Source organism: Heterocephalus glaber, unplaced genomic scaffold (assembly GCF_053883595.1).
Source record: "Heterocephalus glaber isolate CG9 unplaced genomic scaffold, H.glaber_assembly_v1.0 deba00001553, whole genome shotgun sequence".
In the NCBI taxonomy this organism is placed as follows: domain Eukaryota; kingdom Metazoa; phylum Chordata; class Mammalia; order Rodentia; family Bathyergidae; genus Heterocephalus; species Heterocephalus glaber.
In genome coordinates, this window is record NW_028258344.1 from 28,878,752 (window position 1) to 28,896,114 (window position 17,363).

General features: G+C 36.1%; 1 protein-coding gene and 1 pseudogene across 8 annotated transcripts in view; both read right to left on the reverse strand.

Moving 5' to 3' along the window:
• Window positions 1–13,141: 13,141 nt before the first annotated feature.
• On the reverse strand, window positions 13,142–14,090 carry LOC106009165 (translationally-controlled tumor protein-like; annotated as a pseudogene).
• A 96-nt stretch (window positions 14,091–14,186) lies between these two features.
• Window positions 14,187–17,363, reverse strand: part of Ca1 (carbonic anhydrase 1) — a 114,047-nt gene continuing 110,870 nt past the window's right edge. For all 8 annotated transcript variants that reach the window (XM_087190545.1, XM_087190546.1, XM_087190547.1 and 5 more), the window contains 2 exons: window positions 15,894–16,049; window positions 14,187–14,622 (listed from right to left, as the gene is read on the reverse strand). In XM_087190545.1, coding sequence (XP_087046671.1) covers window positions 14,506–14,622; window positions 15,894–16,049 — 273 coding nt within the window. In that variant the 3' untranslated portion in view covers window positions 14,187–14,505. The remainder of the gene's footprint in view (window positions 14,623–15,893; window positions 16,050–17,363) is intronic.

Here is a 17,363-nt window from a genome sequence, read left to right on the forward strand (position 1 = left end):
GGGCATTTGGGCTGTTTCCAAATTTTAGCTATCACAAACTGTGTTGCTATGAACATGGGCACACATATATCACTGTGGTATGATTCTTTTAATTCTTTGGGGAAGATCCCCAGCAGTGGAATAGCAGGGTCAGATGGGACTTCCAGTCCTAGTTCTTTGAGGTGTCTCCATACTGATTTCCACAGTGGTTGCACCAGTCTACACTCCTACCAGCAGTGGAGCAGGGCTTCTCTTTCCCCACAGCCCCACCAGCATTGGTTATTGGTTGATTTCATGATAGCAGCCATTCTTTCTGGAGTGAAGTGGAATCTCAGTGTTGCTTTCATTTGCATCTCTTGAATGACCAGTGATGTTGAGCATTTTTTCATGTATTTATTTGCTATTTCTACTTCTTTGTCTGAGAAGTCTGTTCATTTCAGCTGCCCATTTTCAGATTGGGTCTTTAAATTTGGGAGGTCTGATCTTTTTAAGTTCTTTATAGATTCGAGATAGTAGACCTTTATCTGAGGAAGAGCAGGTGAAGATTTCTTCCCACATTGTGGATTGTCTCTTCACACTGCTAGTTGTTTCTCTTGCTGTGCAGAAGCTTTTTAATAAGAAGAGATCCCACTTGTTGATTGTTTGTGCTAGTTCACAGGCAACTGAGGTTTTGTTCATAAAATCTTTTCCTACACCTATGTCTTCAAGAGTTCTACCTAACCTCTGTTCCAACTGGTTCAGATTTTCTATTTTAATATTTAGATCTTTAATCCATTTCAATTTTAGTTTAGTGCATGGTGAGAGATATAGGTCTAGTTTTAATCTTTGGCAAGTTGAAGCCCAATTTTTCCAGCACCATTTATTAAAAAGGCTATCTTTCCTCCAGTGAGGGTGTTTGGCTCCTTTATCAAAGTTGAGATGGCTGAGTGTGCCTGGAGTTATTTCTGCATCTTCTAATCTGTTCCACTCAGGTCCTCAGGTCCTCAGGTCTGTTTATTTGCCAGTAACATGCTGTTTTTATCACAGTAGCTTTGTAGTATAGTTGGAGGTAGGAGATTGTGATACCCCCTGGCATGTGTCTGTTACCTAGAATTGCTTTTGCTATTCTGGGTCTCTTCCTCTTCCAAATGAATTTTTGGATTGTTTTCTCAAGGTTCATGAAGTATGCTGCTGGGATCTCAATTGGAATTGCTTTAAATCTATATAGCAGTTTTGGAAGTATGGCCATTTTCACTATATTAATCCTTCCTACCCAGGAGCAGGGGATGTCTGTCCATTTTCTGATATCATCTTCAATCTCTCTTTTCAGAGTGCCATAGTTTTCAGAGAAGAGGTCTTTGATTTCTTTCATTAGGTTGATTCCTAGGTATTTCACTTTTTTGGATGCTATTGTGAAAGGAATTATTTGCCCTATTTCTCTCTCAGTGTGTCTGTCATTTGTGTAGAGGAAAGCTATTGATTTTTGTGTGTTGACCATGTAAGCAGCTACTTGACTGAATTTGGTTATTAAGTCTAGAAGACTTTTGGTGGAGTTCTTGGGGTCTTCTATATAGAGTATTATGTCATCTGCAAATAATGGCAATTTGACTTCTTCATTTGTTATCTTTATTCCTTTTTTTTCTTTCCTTTGTCTAATTGCTGTGGCTAATGTTTCCAGAGCTATATTGAACAAGAGTGGTGATAGTGGACATCCTTGTCTTGTTCCTGATTTTAGTGTGAAGGATTTCAGTTTGTGACCATTTAGTATGATATTGGCTGTTGGTTTTTCATAGATGGCTTTTATCAGATTGAGGTAGAGACCATCTATTCCAATTTTTTGTAGGGTTTTTATCATAAATGCATGTTGGATTTTGTCAAATGCTTTTTCTGCATCTATGGAGATAATCCTATGGTTTTTGTCCTTGGGTCTATTGATATAGTGTATTACATTGATTCATCTGTGTATATTGAACCATCCCTGCATCCCTGGGATGAATCCCACTTGTTCAGGGTGTATGATCTTCTTGATGATCTTCTGCACTCTGTTTGCCAGTATCTTATTAAGGATTTTTGCCTCTCTGTTATTAGTGAGATTGGCCTATAGTTCTCCTTTTTGGTTGGGTCTTTCTCTGCTTTGGGGATCAAGGTGATACTTGCTTCCAGGAATGAATTTGGGAATATTGTTTCCCTTTCAATTTCATTGAAGAGTTTAAACAGTAGTGACAGTAGTTCCTCTCTAAATGTCTTGCAGAATTCTGCCGTGAAGCCATCAGGACCTGGGCTTTTCTTAGTTGGTAAGTTTTTAATTACATTTTCAATTTCATCAATTGATATTGGGTTGTTTAGAATTTTTAAGTCCTGTTTGTTCAAGTTTGATAATTCATACATGTCTAGGAATGTGTCCATTTCTTCTGTGTTTTCCATCATATTGGTGTATAGGTTCTCGAAGTGGGTATTGATGATCTGGATTTTTGCTGGGTCCGTTGTAATTTCACCCTTTTCATTCCTAATTCCATGCATTTGGGCCTTTTCTTTCCTTTTTCTGATAAGGTTGGCTAATGGTGTGTCAATTTTTTTCATTAATTTTTTGTATCATTCTCTTATTCTCCATTGAATTGATTTCTGCCCTGATCTTTATAATTTCCTCCCTTGTGTAAGCTTTGGGTTTGTTCTGCTCTTCCTTTTCTAGAGGCTTGAGGTTCAGCATCAGGTTCTTTAATTGGGCTTGCTCTGTTTTCCTAATATGAACATTCACTGCTATGAGTTTTCCTCTAAGACTGCTTTCATTGTGTCCTATAGATTCTGATATGTTGTATTGTCATTGTCATTTAATTGAAGGAAATGTGTGATTTCTTCTTTAATTTCCTGTGTGACCCATTGGTTATTCAGTAGTGTGTTGTTCAGTTTCCATGTGTTTACAAAATTTTTGATTTTTTGGGTATTTTTCTCCAATTTAATCGCACTATGATCTGGTAATATACAGGGGTTAACTTCCATTCCTTTGCACTTACTTAAACATGTTCTTTGAGTGAGTAGTGGTCTATTTTGGAGAATGACCAGTGTGTAGCTGAAAATAATGTGTATTCTGATTTTGTGGGATGGAACACTCTGTGAACACCTGTTAAGTTCATTTGTTCAAGAGTTCGATTGAGTTCTATTATTTCATTACTTATTTTTTGTCTAGTTGTTCTATCTATTTGTGACAATGGGGTATTGAGGTCCCCCACTACTATTGTATTAATGCATATATGACTTTTCATATCCATTAGTATTTGTTTTATATAGTTGGGCACATTAGTGTTTGGTGCATATATATTAATGATTGTCATCTTTTCCTGTTGGATTGTTCCCTGTACAAGGATGTAGTCTCCTTCTTTGTCTCTCTTAATCAGTATTGGTTTGAAATCCATGTAATCTGCAAAGAGGATAGTTCTTCCTGCTTTTTTTCACGTTCCCGTCACATGGAGTATTGTTTTCCACCCTTTAACTTTCAATCTATGAGTTTCTTTTTGAATTAAGTGTGTTTCTTCTAAGCAGCATATTGTTGGATCTTGCTTCTTGACCCATTCTTCCAGTCTATGCCTTTTGATTGGTGAATTTAGACCATTAACATTGATGGTTATAACTTATCCGTATTGTCTTATTGTCATGACTTTTTCTTTTTGTTGGATTCTCCCCCTTTGCTTTTAATTTCTTCTCATGTCCAGTGGATTCATTCTACTCTGTTTCCTGGGGTTTTGATCCACATTTTTTTTTTCCTAGGATATTGTCTAAAATTTTTTTGACTGCTGGTTTGATATCCATGAAGTTCCTAAGGTGCTCTTTGTCATGAAAGTACCTTATTTTTCCATCAATTTTGAAAAATAATTTTGCAGGGTACATCAATCTGGGTTGGAGGCTCTTTTCCTTTAGGGTTTGAAATAGGTCACTCCAACCTCTTCTTGTCTGGAGGGTTTGCTTTGTCTGAACTTCTGTCTGTTGTTACTCTGATGGGCTTTCATTTGTGTGTGATTTATTCCTTTTCTCTAACAAAATTCTCTTGTAGAATTTTGTTTTTCTGTTAGGCTTTTGGAATCTTATATGCCTATGTGTAGATTTGTTTTGATCAAGGCTAGTTGGAGTCCTATATGCCTCACTTATCTCTATGTCAAGTTCCCCTGCTTGGGAAGTTTTCTGCCATAACTTCTGCGAATGGTTTTTTTTTTCTGTCATCTGTACTCTCTCCTGTTTCTTCATTGACTCCAGTCAGTCTTATGTTATTCTTCTTTGCATCATCTAACAGCTGCTGTATTGACTTCTCCTGGTCCCTTACTATTGTAATGAAATGTTTCTTTTCCTGATAACTAATTGCAATCTTATCTTTTATATCTGAAATTCTTCCCTCACATTGGTTCATTCTGCTACTTAAACTTTCAATGGAGTTTTTAATCTCCTGGAAATCTGTGTGCATCTGTTTTATGGATTCCATTTGTTTCCTATATTAGGATTCCATCATGTTCCTCAGTGCCTCTATTTTTTTTGTCTGTGTCCTCTCTAGATTTCTTAATCATGTCTTGCACTATGGGCACATTCTCTGCTCTTATCTGAGAAATTATTTCTGATTTCATTTTTTGCAGATCCTCTTTTGTTGCCATTTTAGGGAGTCCAGGTGGTTGAGTATCAGGGTGTTCCATCTCGTTTCCCTTTGGGGTTGCCTTAAGCAATGTAAAAGACTGGTTTCAAGGCTTTTTTAGGTGTCTTCTCATTTCAACAGATGCAGCCTGAAGTGCCTTTGTTGAGGCAACTTTCTGCTCACTCCATAGTCTTCAATTCTCTGCAAGCCACTGAGCAGCCTTTCCTCTGCTGCTCACCAGTACACTAATTTCTGGATTCAGAAATGTGGCCTTCTATATCCCTTAGCTGACCTGTTGTCTGTGTGGGCTTCTGGCTGGGGCCTTGCACATTTGGGATGGTATCTCAGTATGCCAGTGGCTAGGACCCTCATGTTGCTGTTGTCTGGGAGGGCCTTTGGTTGGGGGTTGTGCACCCCAGGTCCTGTTTTGTAAGCAAGCTTCTGACTAGGGTCTTGCACACTTACTGATGGTATTGGGGCAACCCTCTGGCTGTTGCTTGTGTGCCTGTGCAGCTCTTTTCTAGGTGGGCCCTTGGCTTGGGCCAGTGTGCCCCAGCTTCTGGTATCAGGGCAGAGCCCTGGCTGGGGTATGCTTGCAGCTGCACCACTCTGGTCCACACTGCTGCTCCCCCACTGAAGTTGGTCTGGTGCTCCTTAATTGCAGAGATGTTCTTCAGTTTTCTGGTGGGCATTAATTTTTTTTTGTATTAAATTCTTTATTGGTGGGCTTTAATTTTCATCAATGGGCCTCAGAGAGGTGCTCTTTCTGTTGTTCACTTGTGCTCTATCTTCTCAAGCTCAGAACAATGTCCTTTATGACCCCTGCAACTCTGAGATGTGGATCCAGGTAATGGCTTGGCACGGCTGGGGGGGCGGGGTGTGCTGGTGCCTGAGTGGCTCACCTCATCAGCACTCTGGGGTGGTGGTATGGCCTCAAGTTTTAGCTATTTAAGGAAGTAATCAATGTTACAGGTATTTCAGTTCCTTTTTTGTTATTTAAACTGCAGAACTTTCTAAAACTCCAATTTTTTTTTTCTTAAGTTCTTTTATTGGTACATTTTAGGTATACATTTCATTTACATTTATCATTGGGTGTTTGTACCTGGACATGATATATCTTGGTTCTTATTTTTTCCCTTTTACCTGTGTGCCCTTCACCCCCTCCACCCTTCCTTATTTACATACTTCATTTCCATTTTTTTTCTTTTCTCATAGTTTTTCCTTTCCCTCCTTTCCTTTCCTCTTCCCCTCCTTTCACCCCTTCATCTTTGGACCTTTTTTCCTATTTCAAATTATAAATTATTCATTTTAATCATTTTAATCCTTATTTACACTTTTAGTTTCTCACACTAGAGAAACTATTCAGTATTTACACATGTGTGTCCTATTTATTTCACTTAAGAGGATGGCCTCAATATGCATCTATTTAGCTATAAATGTCTCTAGTTTCTCATTCTTTATGGCTGAGTAGTACTCCATTTTATAAAAAAAACACATCTTCTTTATCCATTTTCCAGTTGATGGGCACTTGGGCTGCTTCCAAGCTTTAGCTATTACAAACTGTGTCACTATGAACATGGGTGCACATATATCACTGTGGTATGATTTTTAAAATTCTTTTGGGAAGATACTCAGCAGGGGAATAGCTGGATCAAATGGGACTTCTAGTCCTAGTTCGTTGAGGTATCTCCATACTGATTTTACAGTGGTTGCACCATTCTACACCTACCAGCAATGGACAAGGGCTCCTTTCTCCCCACACCCCCTCCAGCATTTGTTATTTGTTGTCTTCTTGATAGCAGCCAATCTTTTTGGGGTGAGGTGGAATCTCAGTGTTGTTTTCATCTGCATCTCTTGAATGACCAGTGATGTTGAACATTTTTTCATATACTGTTTGCTGCTTTTACTTCTTTGTCTGAGAAATGTCTGTTCATTTCAGATGCCCATTTTTGAATTGGGTCTTTGAATTTGGGGGGGGTCTGATTTTTTTCAATTCTTTATATATTCTAGATAGTAGTCCTTTCTCTGAGGTACAGCTGCTAAAATTTTTTTCCCATATTGTAGGTTGTCTGTTAGCTCTGTTGGTGGTTTCTTTTGCAATGCAGAAGCTTTTTTAATAAGAGGAGACCCCAGTTGTTGATTATTTCTGCTAGTTCCCATGCTGCTCAGGTTTTGTTCATGAAGTCTTTTCCTATGCCAATGTCTTCAAGAATTCTACCTAACTTATCTTCCAGCAAGTGCTGTGTTTGTGTTTTAATATTTAGATCTTTAATCCACTTCGATCTTAGTTTAGTGCATGGTGATAGGTATGGGTCTAGTTTTAATCTTTGGCAGGTTGAAATCCAGTTTTTCCAACACCATTTATTAAAGAGGCTATCTTTCCTCCAATGATGATGGTTGGCTCCTTTGCCAAAGATGAGGTGGCTGAGTATGTCTGGAGTTGTTTCTGGATCTTCTAATCTATTCCACTGATCCTCAGGTCTGTTCTTTTCTCAGTACCATGCTGTTTTTATCAGAGTAGCTTTGTAGTATAGTTTCAAGTTGGGGATTGTGATACCCCCAGCCATGTCTCTGTTGCCTAGAATTGCTTTTACTATTCTAGGTCTCTTCTGGTTCCAAGTGAATTTTTGGATTGTTTTCTCTAGTTCTGTGAAGAATATTGTTGGAATTTCAATTGGCATTGCATTGAACCCATATAGTAGTTTTGGAAGTATGGCCATTTTCACTATATTGATTCTTCCTACCCAGCAGCAAGGGATGTCTTTCCATTTTCTTGTATCCTCTTCAATCTTTTTTTCAGAGTACTGTAGTTTTCAGTGTAGAGGTCTTTTGCTTCCTTTGTTAGAGTGATTCCTAGATATTTCATTTTTTTGAATTCTATTGTAAAAGGAGTTGTTTCCCTAATTTCTCTTTCAGTGAGTCTGTTATTTGTGTACAAGAAGGCTATTGATTTTTGAGTGTTGACCTTGTATCCCGCTACTCTACAGAATCTGTCAATTAAGTCTAGAAGTCTTTTGGAAGAGTTTTTTGGGTCTTCTATGTAAAGTATGATATCATCAGCAAATAATGACAGTTTAACTTCTTCCTTTCCTATCTTTATTCCTTTTATTTCTTTCTCTTTTCTAATTACTATGGCTAATGTTTCCAGAACTATATTGAACAGGAGTGGTGATAGTGGGCCTCCTTGTCTTGTTCCTGATTTTAGCATGAAACTTTTCAGTTTTTGACCATTTAGCATGATGTTGCCTGTTGGTTTTTCATAAATAGCCTTAATCAGGTTGAGATAAAGACCTTCTATTCCAATTTTCTGTAGGGTTTTTATCATGAATGGGTGCTGGATTTTGTCAAATGCCTTTTCTGCATCTATTGAGATGATCATTTGGTTTTTGTCCTTGACTCTGTTAATATAGTGTATTACATTTATTGATGTATGAATGTTGAACCATCCTTGCATCCTTTGGATAAATCCGACTCAGTTAGGGTGTATGATCTTCTTGATGACCCTCTGTATTCTGTTTGCCAGTATCTTGTTGAGGATTTTTGTATCTATGTTCATTAGGGGGATTGGTCTGTAGTTCTCTTTTTGGGTTGGATCTTTTCTGGTTTTGGAATCAAAGTAACACTTGCTTCCAATGAATGAATGAATTTGGAAGCCTTGCTTCCCTTTCAATTTCCTTGATGAGTTTATAGAGTAATGACAATAGTTCTTTAAATGTCTTGTAGAATTCAGCAGTGAAGCCATCAGGACCTGGCTGAGCCCCAAATTTTATGGATTGGAAAAATGTGTCTGTTTAACTCACATTCTACTTGAACTTAGATTTTTAAAGTTTGTTTTCTGGTTGACTTGTTTAGTTTTCTAATTTGTATTGACTTGTTTACTTAGACATGGTTTAATGATTTACTCCAGTAATTACAAAATAAATAGGATTTCCTGACTTGCTATTCAATTCATATGGGGAGTAGGAGGAAATAACTGCTTTTGATACTCAGTTGACATGTTAAGGCTCTACAAATTTTAGGGACAATTCTGTATAGGCTGCAGAACTGGATGTGTCTTTTACAAATGAAGCCAGTTAGCCTTACTTAGATTCACCTGATTTTCCTCCTAATCCAAGCTTTACTTTCTTTTGTTCCTTATGTCTCCATGGAAGTGGTAACTCATTTTGATTTTCCATTTGGCTCAATATGATCCTTTAAATTGCATCCTCTCTAGGAGGCTATAGCCCATTCTCTGGGAAGTCAGTGAATTTCATAGGATTTCCATCCATTGCTTGGCTAGGATCCTTTTTCGAGAAATCCTGAACTGTGTCTAGAAAAAATTTGTTTTTCTCATGCAGTGGGTATCATCATTTCTATAAAGAGAAAATGTAAGAGGTAACTTGTTACATAGGAAGTTTAATATAAAGGCTGTTTACTCTTGGTAGAAGAATGAAGTGTACAGTGATATGGGAAACATTATGCTTGAAAAATTATAGCCGTAACACTTCAAGTCCAGTAATAGTATCAGTTGGAACCACGTATTGTTTGAAACTCTTACATACAGACTGAATGAAAATACAAATTTGGAGATCATAAAAATAAGCAGAATTTACATAGACTTTGAAGTCAGGATAATGGATAAGGTAACCTCAGGATAGCAAGTTTAAAGTTGTATCACTTAACTTTTCTTTTTTGATACTGAACCCAGAGTTTTGATGACATGATTTTTGGAATGAGTTCTACATTGCTAGTGAACAGACTGTACCAATTTCCCTTATTCCCCAATGTATGATAGCTTTTATTTCTTTGTATCGTTGTCAGCAGTGTGCATTATTTTAAAAATCTTTGCTAATTTTATACATATAGAATGATGAAACATTGTTTTGATAGGCATTACTTTGCTAACATTGAGCGGTTTTAATGTATATATAGGTCATTTGTATTTCTTCTTACCGAATTGCTCTTTTTTGTATCTTTCTGCTATTTTCTCTTGATAATTCAACTTTTATGTTAATAACTTGGGAAACTTTTTCATATAGTAAAAACTTCATCCTGTGGATGTCAATTATGTTGAAAAAATTTTCTCAGCTGTTATGTTCCTTATTGTCAAAAGGTTTTTACTGTTACTGTTTTCATTTGCATATTTTAAATTTTCACAGGTTGATCAATTATTCTATTATTTCTCTTTTTAACTTTTGATATTTAGAATAAAGTTCTCTGACCACATATTATTAAATATTATTTAAATACTTATATATTTTCTAGTATATTAATGATTTCTCTGAAAAATGTCATACATCTTAGATTTATTTTGGTACATGGGTGAGATAAGGATCTGTTTTTTTTTCTAAGTAGCTAAATATTATTGTAGTGCAGTACAGTTCTGTCATACATTTTTCTTATTGGAAATTCAGGTCAACTAGTAACATAATAGAAAATCACATACTTAAATGGCTTAACATATATAAAAGTGAGTGAAATTGTATTGATGACTTAGAAAATGTATATTCTCTAGTTTTTGTGGGTAAAAAAATAAAACCACTTAACTATAGTCCGCCCTGTCATAACTGCTTTTTCTACTTTCTCATTGTAAGGGGGTTAGCATTCCAGAGACCACTGTAAGAACCTTGCAGTAAGTGAGCTTGTGATCTCAGGATTCTAACTGATGTCTACAAATATGACCCTTTTGTCTTCCATTTCCACTTTTGGTACAAGATGAAACCAAGTACATATTTTTAACACTCTATGGTACTCCTTATGAGTTATGTCTCTGTGAAAGCAAGAACTGTGAACAAGAACCCTTTTATGACCCCTTCTAAAATACTTATTATTCCATGCATTTTCCCTTACCTTTATAACTATGTCCATGTAAGTCTAGGAACACAGTACCAGCTATCTTCTTATAATAGGTTAAGTACCCTCTCTATGGTTCTGTTTTGTCAAAGTACAACAGCCTTGAAGTAAATGCAAAATATTCATTCATATCTATGCCTACCTGTCTATAAGTTGAAACTGAAAATAGCCAAATCTATTAGAAATAAAGAAATCCAGGTACAGTGTGTCATAGGGAGCAGTTGATAAATAAGCATTTGGAGTTCATAGTAATCATAAAGACAATGTACATAAAATAAGTATTTCCTTATGTGTTCATGGTCTTGGAAACAGAGAATGTTGATGTTACTCAGAATGATTTTGGCCCATTATTAATCTGATGATATCCTCCTAATTGAGCTATGTCTTTTATGTCCTTTTAAACTCTCTTTTGTGACACTTTATTTTATCCACTAATAAAAATTCACTAATATTTGGATTTTCTTTCATTTTTATCTTTTTATATCTTTTAAAAAAGAACCTTATAACAACTCAAAATAATAATTAGAAAGAAAAAAAGAAAGATAAATTATGAACTCTACCATAAAGATATAGTCAGTCTGTCTCTAAGCAACTGCTCTAAAGAATAATGTGGAAAAGCAAAAATACATGTTATATTAGGAAAAAGATCAAGAGAGACGTAGAGCCCTTTATAGCCTATTTTTAATAGTTGAGACTTAGAGCAAGGATCTTGTTCTGAGGTCCAGAATGACTCAGGACTGAAAAGAAATGAAGAGGGTAAATCTTTAAACTAAAATTTAGTACAAAATTTGATTAGATCTCGGTATGTAATTTGTTTTGGAGAGGTGAGGGAGAGGGAAGTTTCATAGCTTTTGTCACATATTCATAGTTATCTGTGACCACAAAATAGTAAAGAGCCGCTAATATGGAGTAACTAGAGTTATAAGAAATAGACACACACTCTTTTGTGTCCTATAAGGAATAAAGATTTTTAAAATTTATTTTCTTTGGCATAATTCCCATTTTGATGAATTTAATGCTTTTAGGGTTTTTTTTTGTTTAAATTTACAAATATGAACAACTTAGGAAATATTTTGAGCTTCTTGGACTTGCAAAGCAGCAGAACATTGCTATAAATGTTCTGCACGGTCTTTCTGAGGAGGAGAGGAGAAGACAGAGAACAGCAAGATGTGGGAGCACTCTTGTACCGTTGAGCCTAGGCTGAGCCTCATCAGCTGGCATTGTCATTCTGTGTGTTGAGAAGTCCAACAGATTTGCCATAAGGAAGGTCCATTGACAAACATCATGGAAAAAACAGAATCCTTGAATGATATCCAAATCCTCTACATACCTAAATTGGCAAAAGAGGAGGGTATACAACAGGAGGATGAGTCACCAAAACATATGAGCTGAATTCTCAGATGATCTAACGCCTAGTACACATATCTTCTCTCAACAGCTGCTTTTATCGGCCTCTTCAGAGAAGGGTGGAAAGCCTCTATAATGCACCTGGTAAGTTGTGCCAAATTGATGAAATTCTGGCAAAGCAGGAAGGGGAAACATGCTCCCCACCTGGCATTTGGCTTAGTGATAAAATTTGATGACCATCATATGTCTCCTGTCAGATGTTTACCCTTTCCATAATGAGACCAAGAGACTTATCTATCAATCCTGGAATCCATTTCAACCTTCTTAAAATATATATGAGTTAGCAGGTATTTTAAAAAATCCTTCCTGTGAAATTTATTTCTAAACTACTCACCTTCAAAAAAAGATTTCAAGTATTCTGTAGGTATTGACCATCTTTTATAGATGTGTTTCTCAAATTACACCGAAATATCTATTTCTTTGTCTCTCATGATGACCTGATAATTTTAGAATTAAAAGCCAATTGATATGATTATTGTGAACTAAGAGGATGGTTATTATGTCAAAATAAATAGCTCCTCCATGAAAGAGCTCTTGGAGCGCAAAGAAGAATGTGCTGGGTCTTCTTTCTAACTTTGATGACAGTTATTTAGAGGTTTTGACTGGTTCTGTGACAGTAGATAAATGAAAAACATTGGAATGAGCTTTGGTCTCTAATACGATTTTTCAGATAAGAGAACTAAAGTAAATCCCAAGGTTAAATATTGGACCCAGGGTTGCAAAACTCTGAAGGTATGTATGGCTTCAGAGAAAACTGTTTTCAGATTAACTGCACAAAAGATTGAACTGTTTCTCTATGATTTTATGCCACATAATTGCTTTAATATTTTTTATAAACCATTCCCTTATGATTTTTCTTTCAATTTTAAGATACAGGTGCATCCAAATTAATTAGTCACAGTAATGGTAGAATAGCACTGGCCTTGATACTGTTGGGAGAAAAAGTGGAAGCAATATTTAGAAGCATCATTTTCCTCTATAAAAGATATTATTCTTTTTTTTTTTTTTTTGCTTCCAACTGAGTTAGTCTTTTTATTCTTTTGGTAATCTCTTCCAGGGTTAACTACTTTCACTGTAGGTGATGAAATGTATAAGGCTCCACTTCAAATGTTGGCAATGCTATGAGTATAGTCTTTACCCCTTCACTGCAACTCAGAATTAAAACTGATTCTTGTCTTATATTCCAGTCCCAGTAGTTTCCACTGCAGAAGTTATCTGAAGGCAGTCTTATGCTTTCTAGCAGTGGTCTGTGACCAGCCTCTATCTTCTCCACGAACACTACGATGGATTTAGTTTATACACGTATTAAACTAAGAGGTATTCTCTCAAATGAGTTTAAATGCACTTTATTTCTAGACAACCTACATGACATGTCCCCCCCCCCCCAAAACACAATGCCTCCACTCCAAATAAATCGGGTCAAAATAAACAAAGCATTCAAGGTGACATCAGTCCCGTCTGTCTAAAGTCCCGGTGTTGTGTGGATGACAAGCAGCAGCCAGTTATGACAAGTGATTGATCCAAGGTAACCGCCAAATCCATTAACATTTTTCCATTTCTAAACCATCCTTAAAGAAAATCATAAATGGGGTCACACCATCCTCACGGTAGTCCAGGAGAGCAACCACGCCATCTGGATCCATGTTTGCACCGATAAAGAACTGATAGTTTTTGAAATTAGCAAGGATGTGCTTGATTTGTTCTGCAGCCCCTGTCAGAAAGGGTTTTACTCTTTCTGGTCTTTTTCTTCGAGTTTGCCTTTGATTGATTTCATATAATCCTTGATGGACTTCTTGTAGGCCTCTTTAGTGAAGCTGGTTTTCTGCAAGTAATGGTTCATGACAATATCAACACCAGCGACTCCTGTGCTTTCGCTACCTTCGCCCTCCGGGCCTTCAGCGGAGGCGTTTCCACCAGTGAGCGAGTCATCTGTGTTACCTTCTGTTCTACTGACCATCTTGCCCTCCACCTCCAGGCACAGCCCGCCCGCGATCTCCCGGATCTTGTAAGTGTTGGAGAACGTCTCATCGTGGCTGATGAGGTCCCGAGAGATAATCATGATGGTGGCTGAGGGAGTCCGGACTCGGAGCAGTACACGGGGGAGAGAGGGGAGAGGGCGGAAAAAAAGAAAAGATACTATTCTTATCACAGAGAACACAAATGGTAGCAGTGTTGGGCCAGCATAGTAGTATTAAGCTCAGATGACATATTATATTACATATTTGTGTTTAAAAGTAAGCAAATGACTTTCTTGATATTTCAGCTCAAGTTGCTCTTAGCTTATTATATTTGAGGCAAAATACGGTATTTAATTTTTAAAAATGAATATGGAATGGGAACTTAATGGTGTTTATAGAATACAGAATAGACAAGAAGAAACAGATAAAACTATTTTATTGAATCAGCTTAAAAGAAAAGGGATACAAAATCATTTAGCTGTGATTCCACAAAATTCCATAAGATAAAGTCGAATTTAAGCATGAACTTACGCTTATAGATCAATATTTGGAAGCTTACAGATTATTTGAATTATGCATTGAGAACTAAATTTGTTGTTTTTCTAATTCTACAGAATAGATGTGCAGGTATGCGGTCTTGCTAGTATTGAAATAAGTTGATTTCTTAAAAATGATCATCTAGCTATGTTATGTCAGAAGCAGGGCTGGGTCCTTGAAAGGAGCTCCTTCTTGGGCCCATTAGAACGAGGCTCTCACCACTCTGCCCTTCAGAGGCTGAGGTGATCGGTTGTTGTGCTGTATGGGGGCAGCTTTGTTCCCTTCAGCATTTGATAGAAGACTGCGGAATTGTGCCAGCTGGAAGGATGCAATATTCAAAGAATCAAGAATTATTAAAATCACACAAAACACCGCATTTCCAGTATAATGAATGCACTGATATTTAGGAAACTGAGTTGAGGGTTGCATTGGCTTCACCAGTGGGAAGGATCCATCATATTCATTTGAGTTAAGCATTTTGTTTAAATTATTCATGATTCACTGGGTTAGAATACCATCTGTCACTTTCCAACTGGGGTACTTTGGGCGAGTGATGACAAGCTTGGTGCTTCACTTTTTACTTCATTGGGTTGTGGTAGAGATCAAATGTGCTAATATGTAGTGTTAGTTCAATAAATGTCAGTTAGTCATGGGCCATAATGTTTGCTCTGCATGTCTGTTATGAGAATTGGCTGACAAAACACATGCAAGATGCCTAATAAAAGTAGTAGTTTGATGAATAATAATAATAATAATTATTATTATTGTTATTGTTATTATTATTATTATTATTTTTGGTACCAGGGATCAAACTCAGGTCCTTGCGATTGCGCAGCAGGTGGTGAAACTACTGAGCTAAATCCCCGGCCCATCAATGATAATCATTGTTATCACTATAAAGAATAATTCATGTGATATTTTGGTGTATATTTAAAAACTTAAGCTTGAAAAAAGCATGAAGTTATGCTAGCTGAGAGCAATATTTCCCTAAAGTCTTGTGGATCTATCAAGGACAGTTTTTCCTTTGTTTCTGAAATATTTAAGGAGACATTTCACAAGGTTAGGCTTTTCCTTGTTAAGGAGAATAGTGGGAGTTATGAATCTCATGTTTTTCTTTTCTTGTTCTTCTTATTTCTTTTCCTTCCTTCTTTTCTTTTTTTTTTTTTCTATTTTTTTCTTCAGTGCTATGGATTGAACCCAGGGCCTTCAATTAAGCCACATCTCCAGCTACCCCCCCCCCCCATTTTAAATTTTGAGACAGGGTCTTGCCAAGTCACTAAGATTCCCAGGGTAGGATGGAACTTGTTGATCCTCCTACCTAAGCTTCCCAGAGTGCTGGGATTACATGTGTGTGTCACCCTACCTTGCTCCATGCTTTTATTTTTTGCATAAAAATTAAACAATATTATACTACATTTTTTTTGGCATAATTCAATACAATTGTGTCAGAAACAAGTCTTTTTATAGTTGGAAGAGAAAAACAACTCTTAAAAACCTAATTGAGATAATATTCCTTGTTGATTCTACCAGTTGACGTGATCTTTCTGCATTGCAGTTTAAAACCTCACTCAACCATCTTTGATACTCACCTGTTCTGAGCTGACACTGATGGTCTCCTTACAGATGATCCAGGTCACACTTTCATGGAGAGGAGGATGAGTCAGAGAGCCAGCATAGGTCCAGTAATCCAGGGATGAGGGAAGGAGAATGGAGGGGTCAAAATTTGTGAACGGGGCTCGCTTACCCTGAGAAAATATACAAAAGTATACAGGCATGTGTACCTCATCATTCATGACATAATATATTTATATCAATGTATAAGGGAAGAGAAAATAAAACCTCAAAAACTTATGCTATCTACAGATTTTAACTAAGGGTTTAATTGATGTTTTTACTATATATTATTTCATAATTGGTGTGTTTGTGAATATAAACAACACAAAGAATAGAAAAGATAGAAACTTTGGTGAAGAAATCTTTCTTTTTATTTGGTTGAAGATAAGCAAAGATAAAATGTTTTTATAATTCATATTAATGAAAAGCTATTTAATATCTTTATCCAACATAAAGAATTTTGTTTCCATAGGAATTATGCAAGATTCTGTTGTAGTGACAAAGGTATTTGTTGACATGCTCACTGTTTACATTTTAGGCATATTTTCCCCATTATTTCTGGTTGGTTATTATTACCTATAGAAGATGAATCACCTATTACATGATAATCTTTTATGCACTGGGCCTTTTTTAGCTGACCTTTTAAAATTTTCCAGTTAGATCTAAGTTACTATATTATCTGTCCACAATGATATTTTCTTCTTTGGTTCTCCAATATTTATTCTAAGATATACCTATATTTTTTCCTTACTTTATTGCATTGCTTAGGACTTCCATTATGACATTTAATTGTAATGGTCACAATTGGAATTCTGGTCTGGTTTATAATTGAAATAGAATTGCTTCAATTGTTTTACTACTAAGTTTTTCATGTTTAATTCAAGTTTTTAGGTAGTATCTTTAATAAAATCAAAGTTTTCATTCCTTTTATTTTGTTTTACCTTCAGGAATGAGCATTGAATTTCCTCAAATACTTTTTAATAATTTAACAAGTTAATGATATGGCTTTTTTTCTTCATTATATTTCATGAATGATATTACGTTACGTATAATGAATATAATGAATTACATCAGATATTGTATTGCTGACTCAGCCTCACATTTATGGACTAAGCTCTACAAGTTTAAAAGCATTATTTTAATACATTGTTGAAGTTGATTTGCTATAATTAATCTTAAGGTTTCCTTTACCTATATTCCTAAGAAAGATTGGTTTACAATTTTCTTTTTGTGATGTTCTTACCTGATTTTGGTACTAAATTTCATTAAACATAAGATAAGTTTTCTGTCTGTTCCCTCATCTGAGCAGTTATTTGACATTCACATGACTTTTTAAAAGATTGAATAATACATAAAATTGTCTGGACCTGGAGTTTTCTAACAGACACACTGATTTTCTTTTCAATTTATTCCTAAGTGCTTGGTTTATTTAGGTTTTCTAGCCT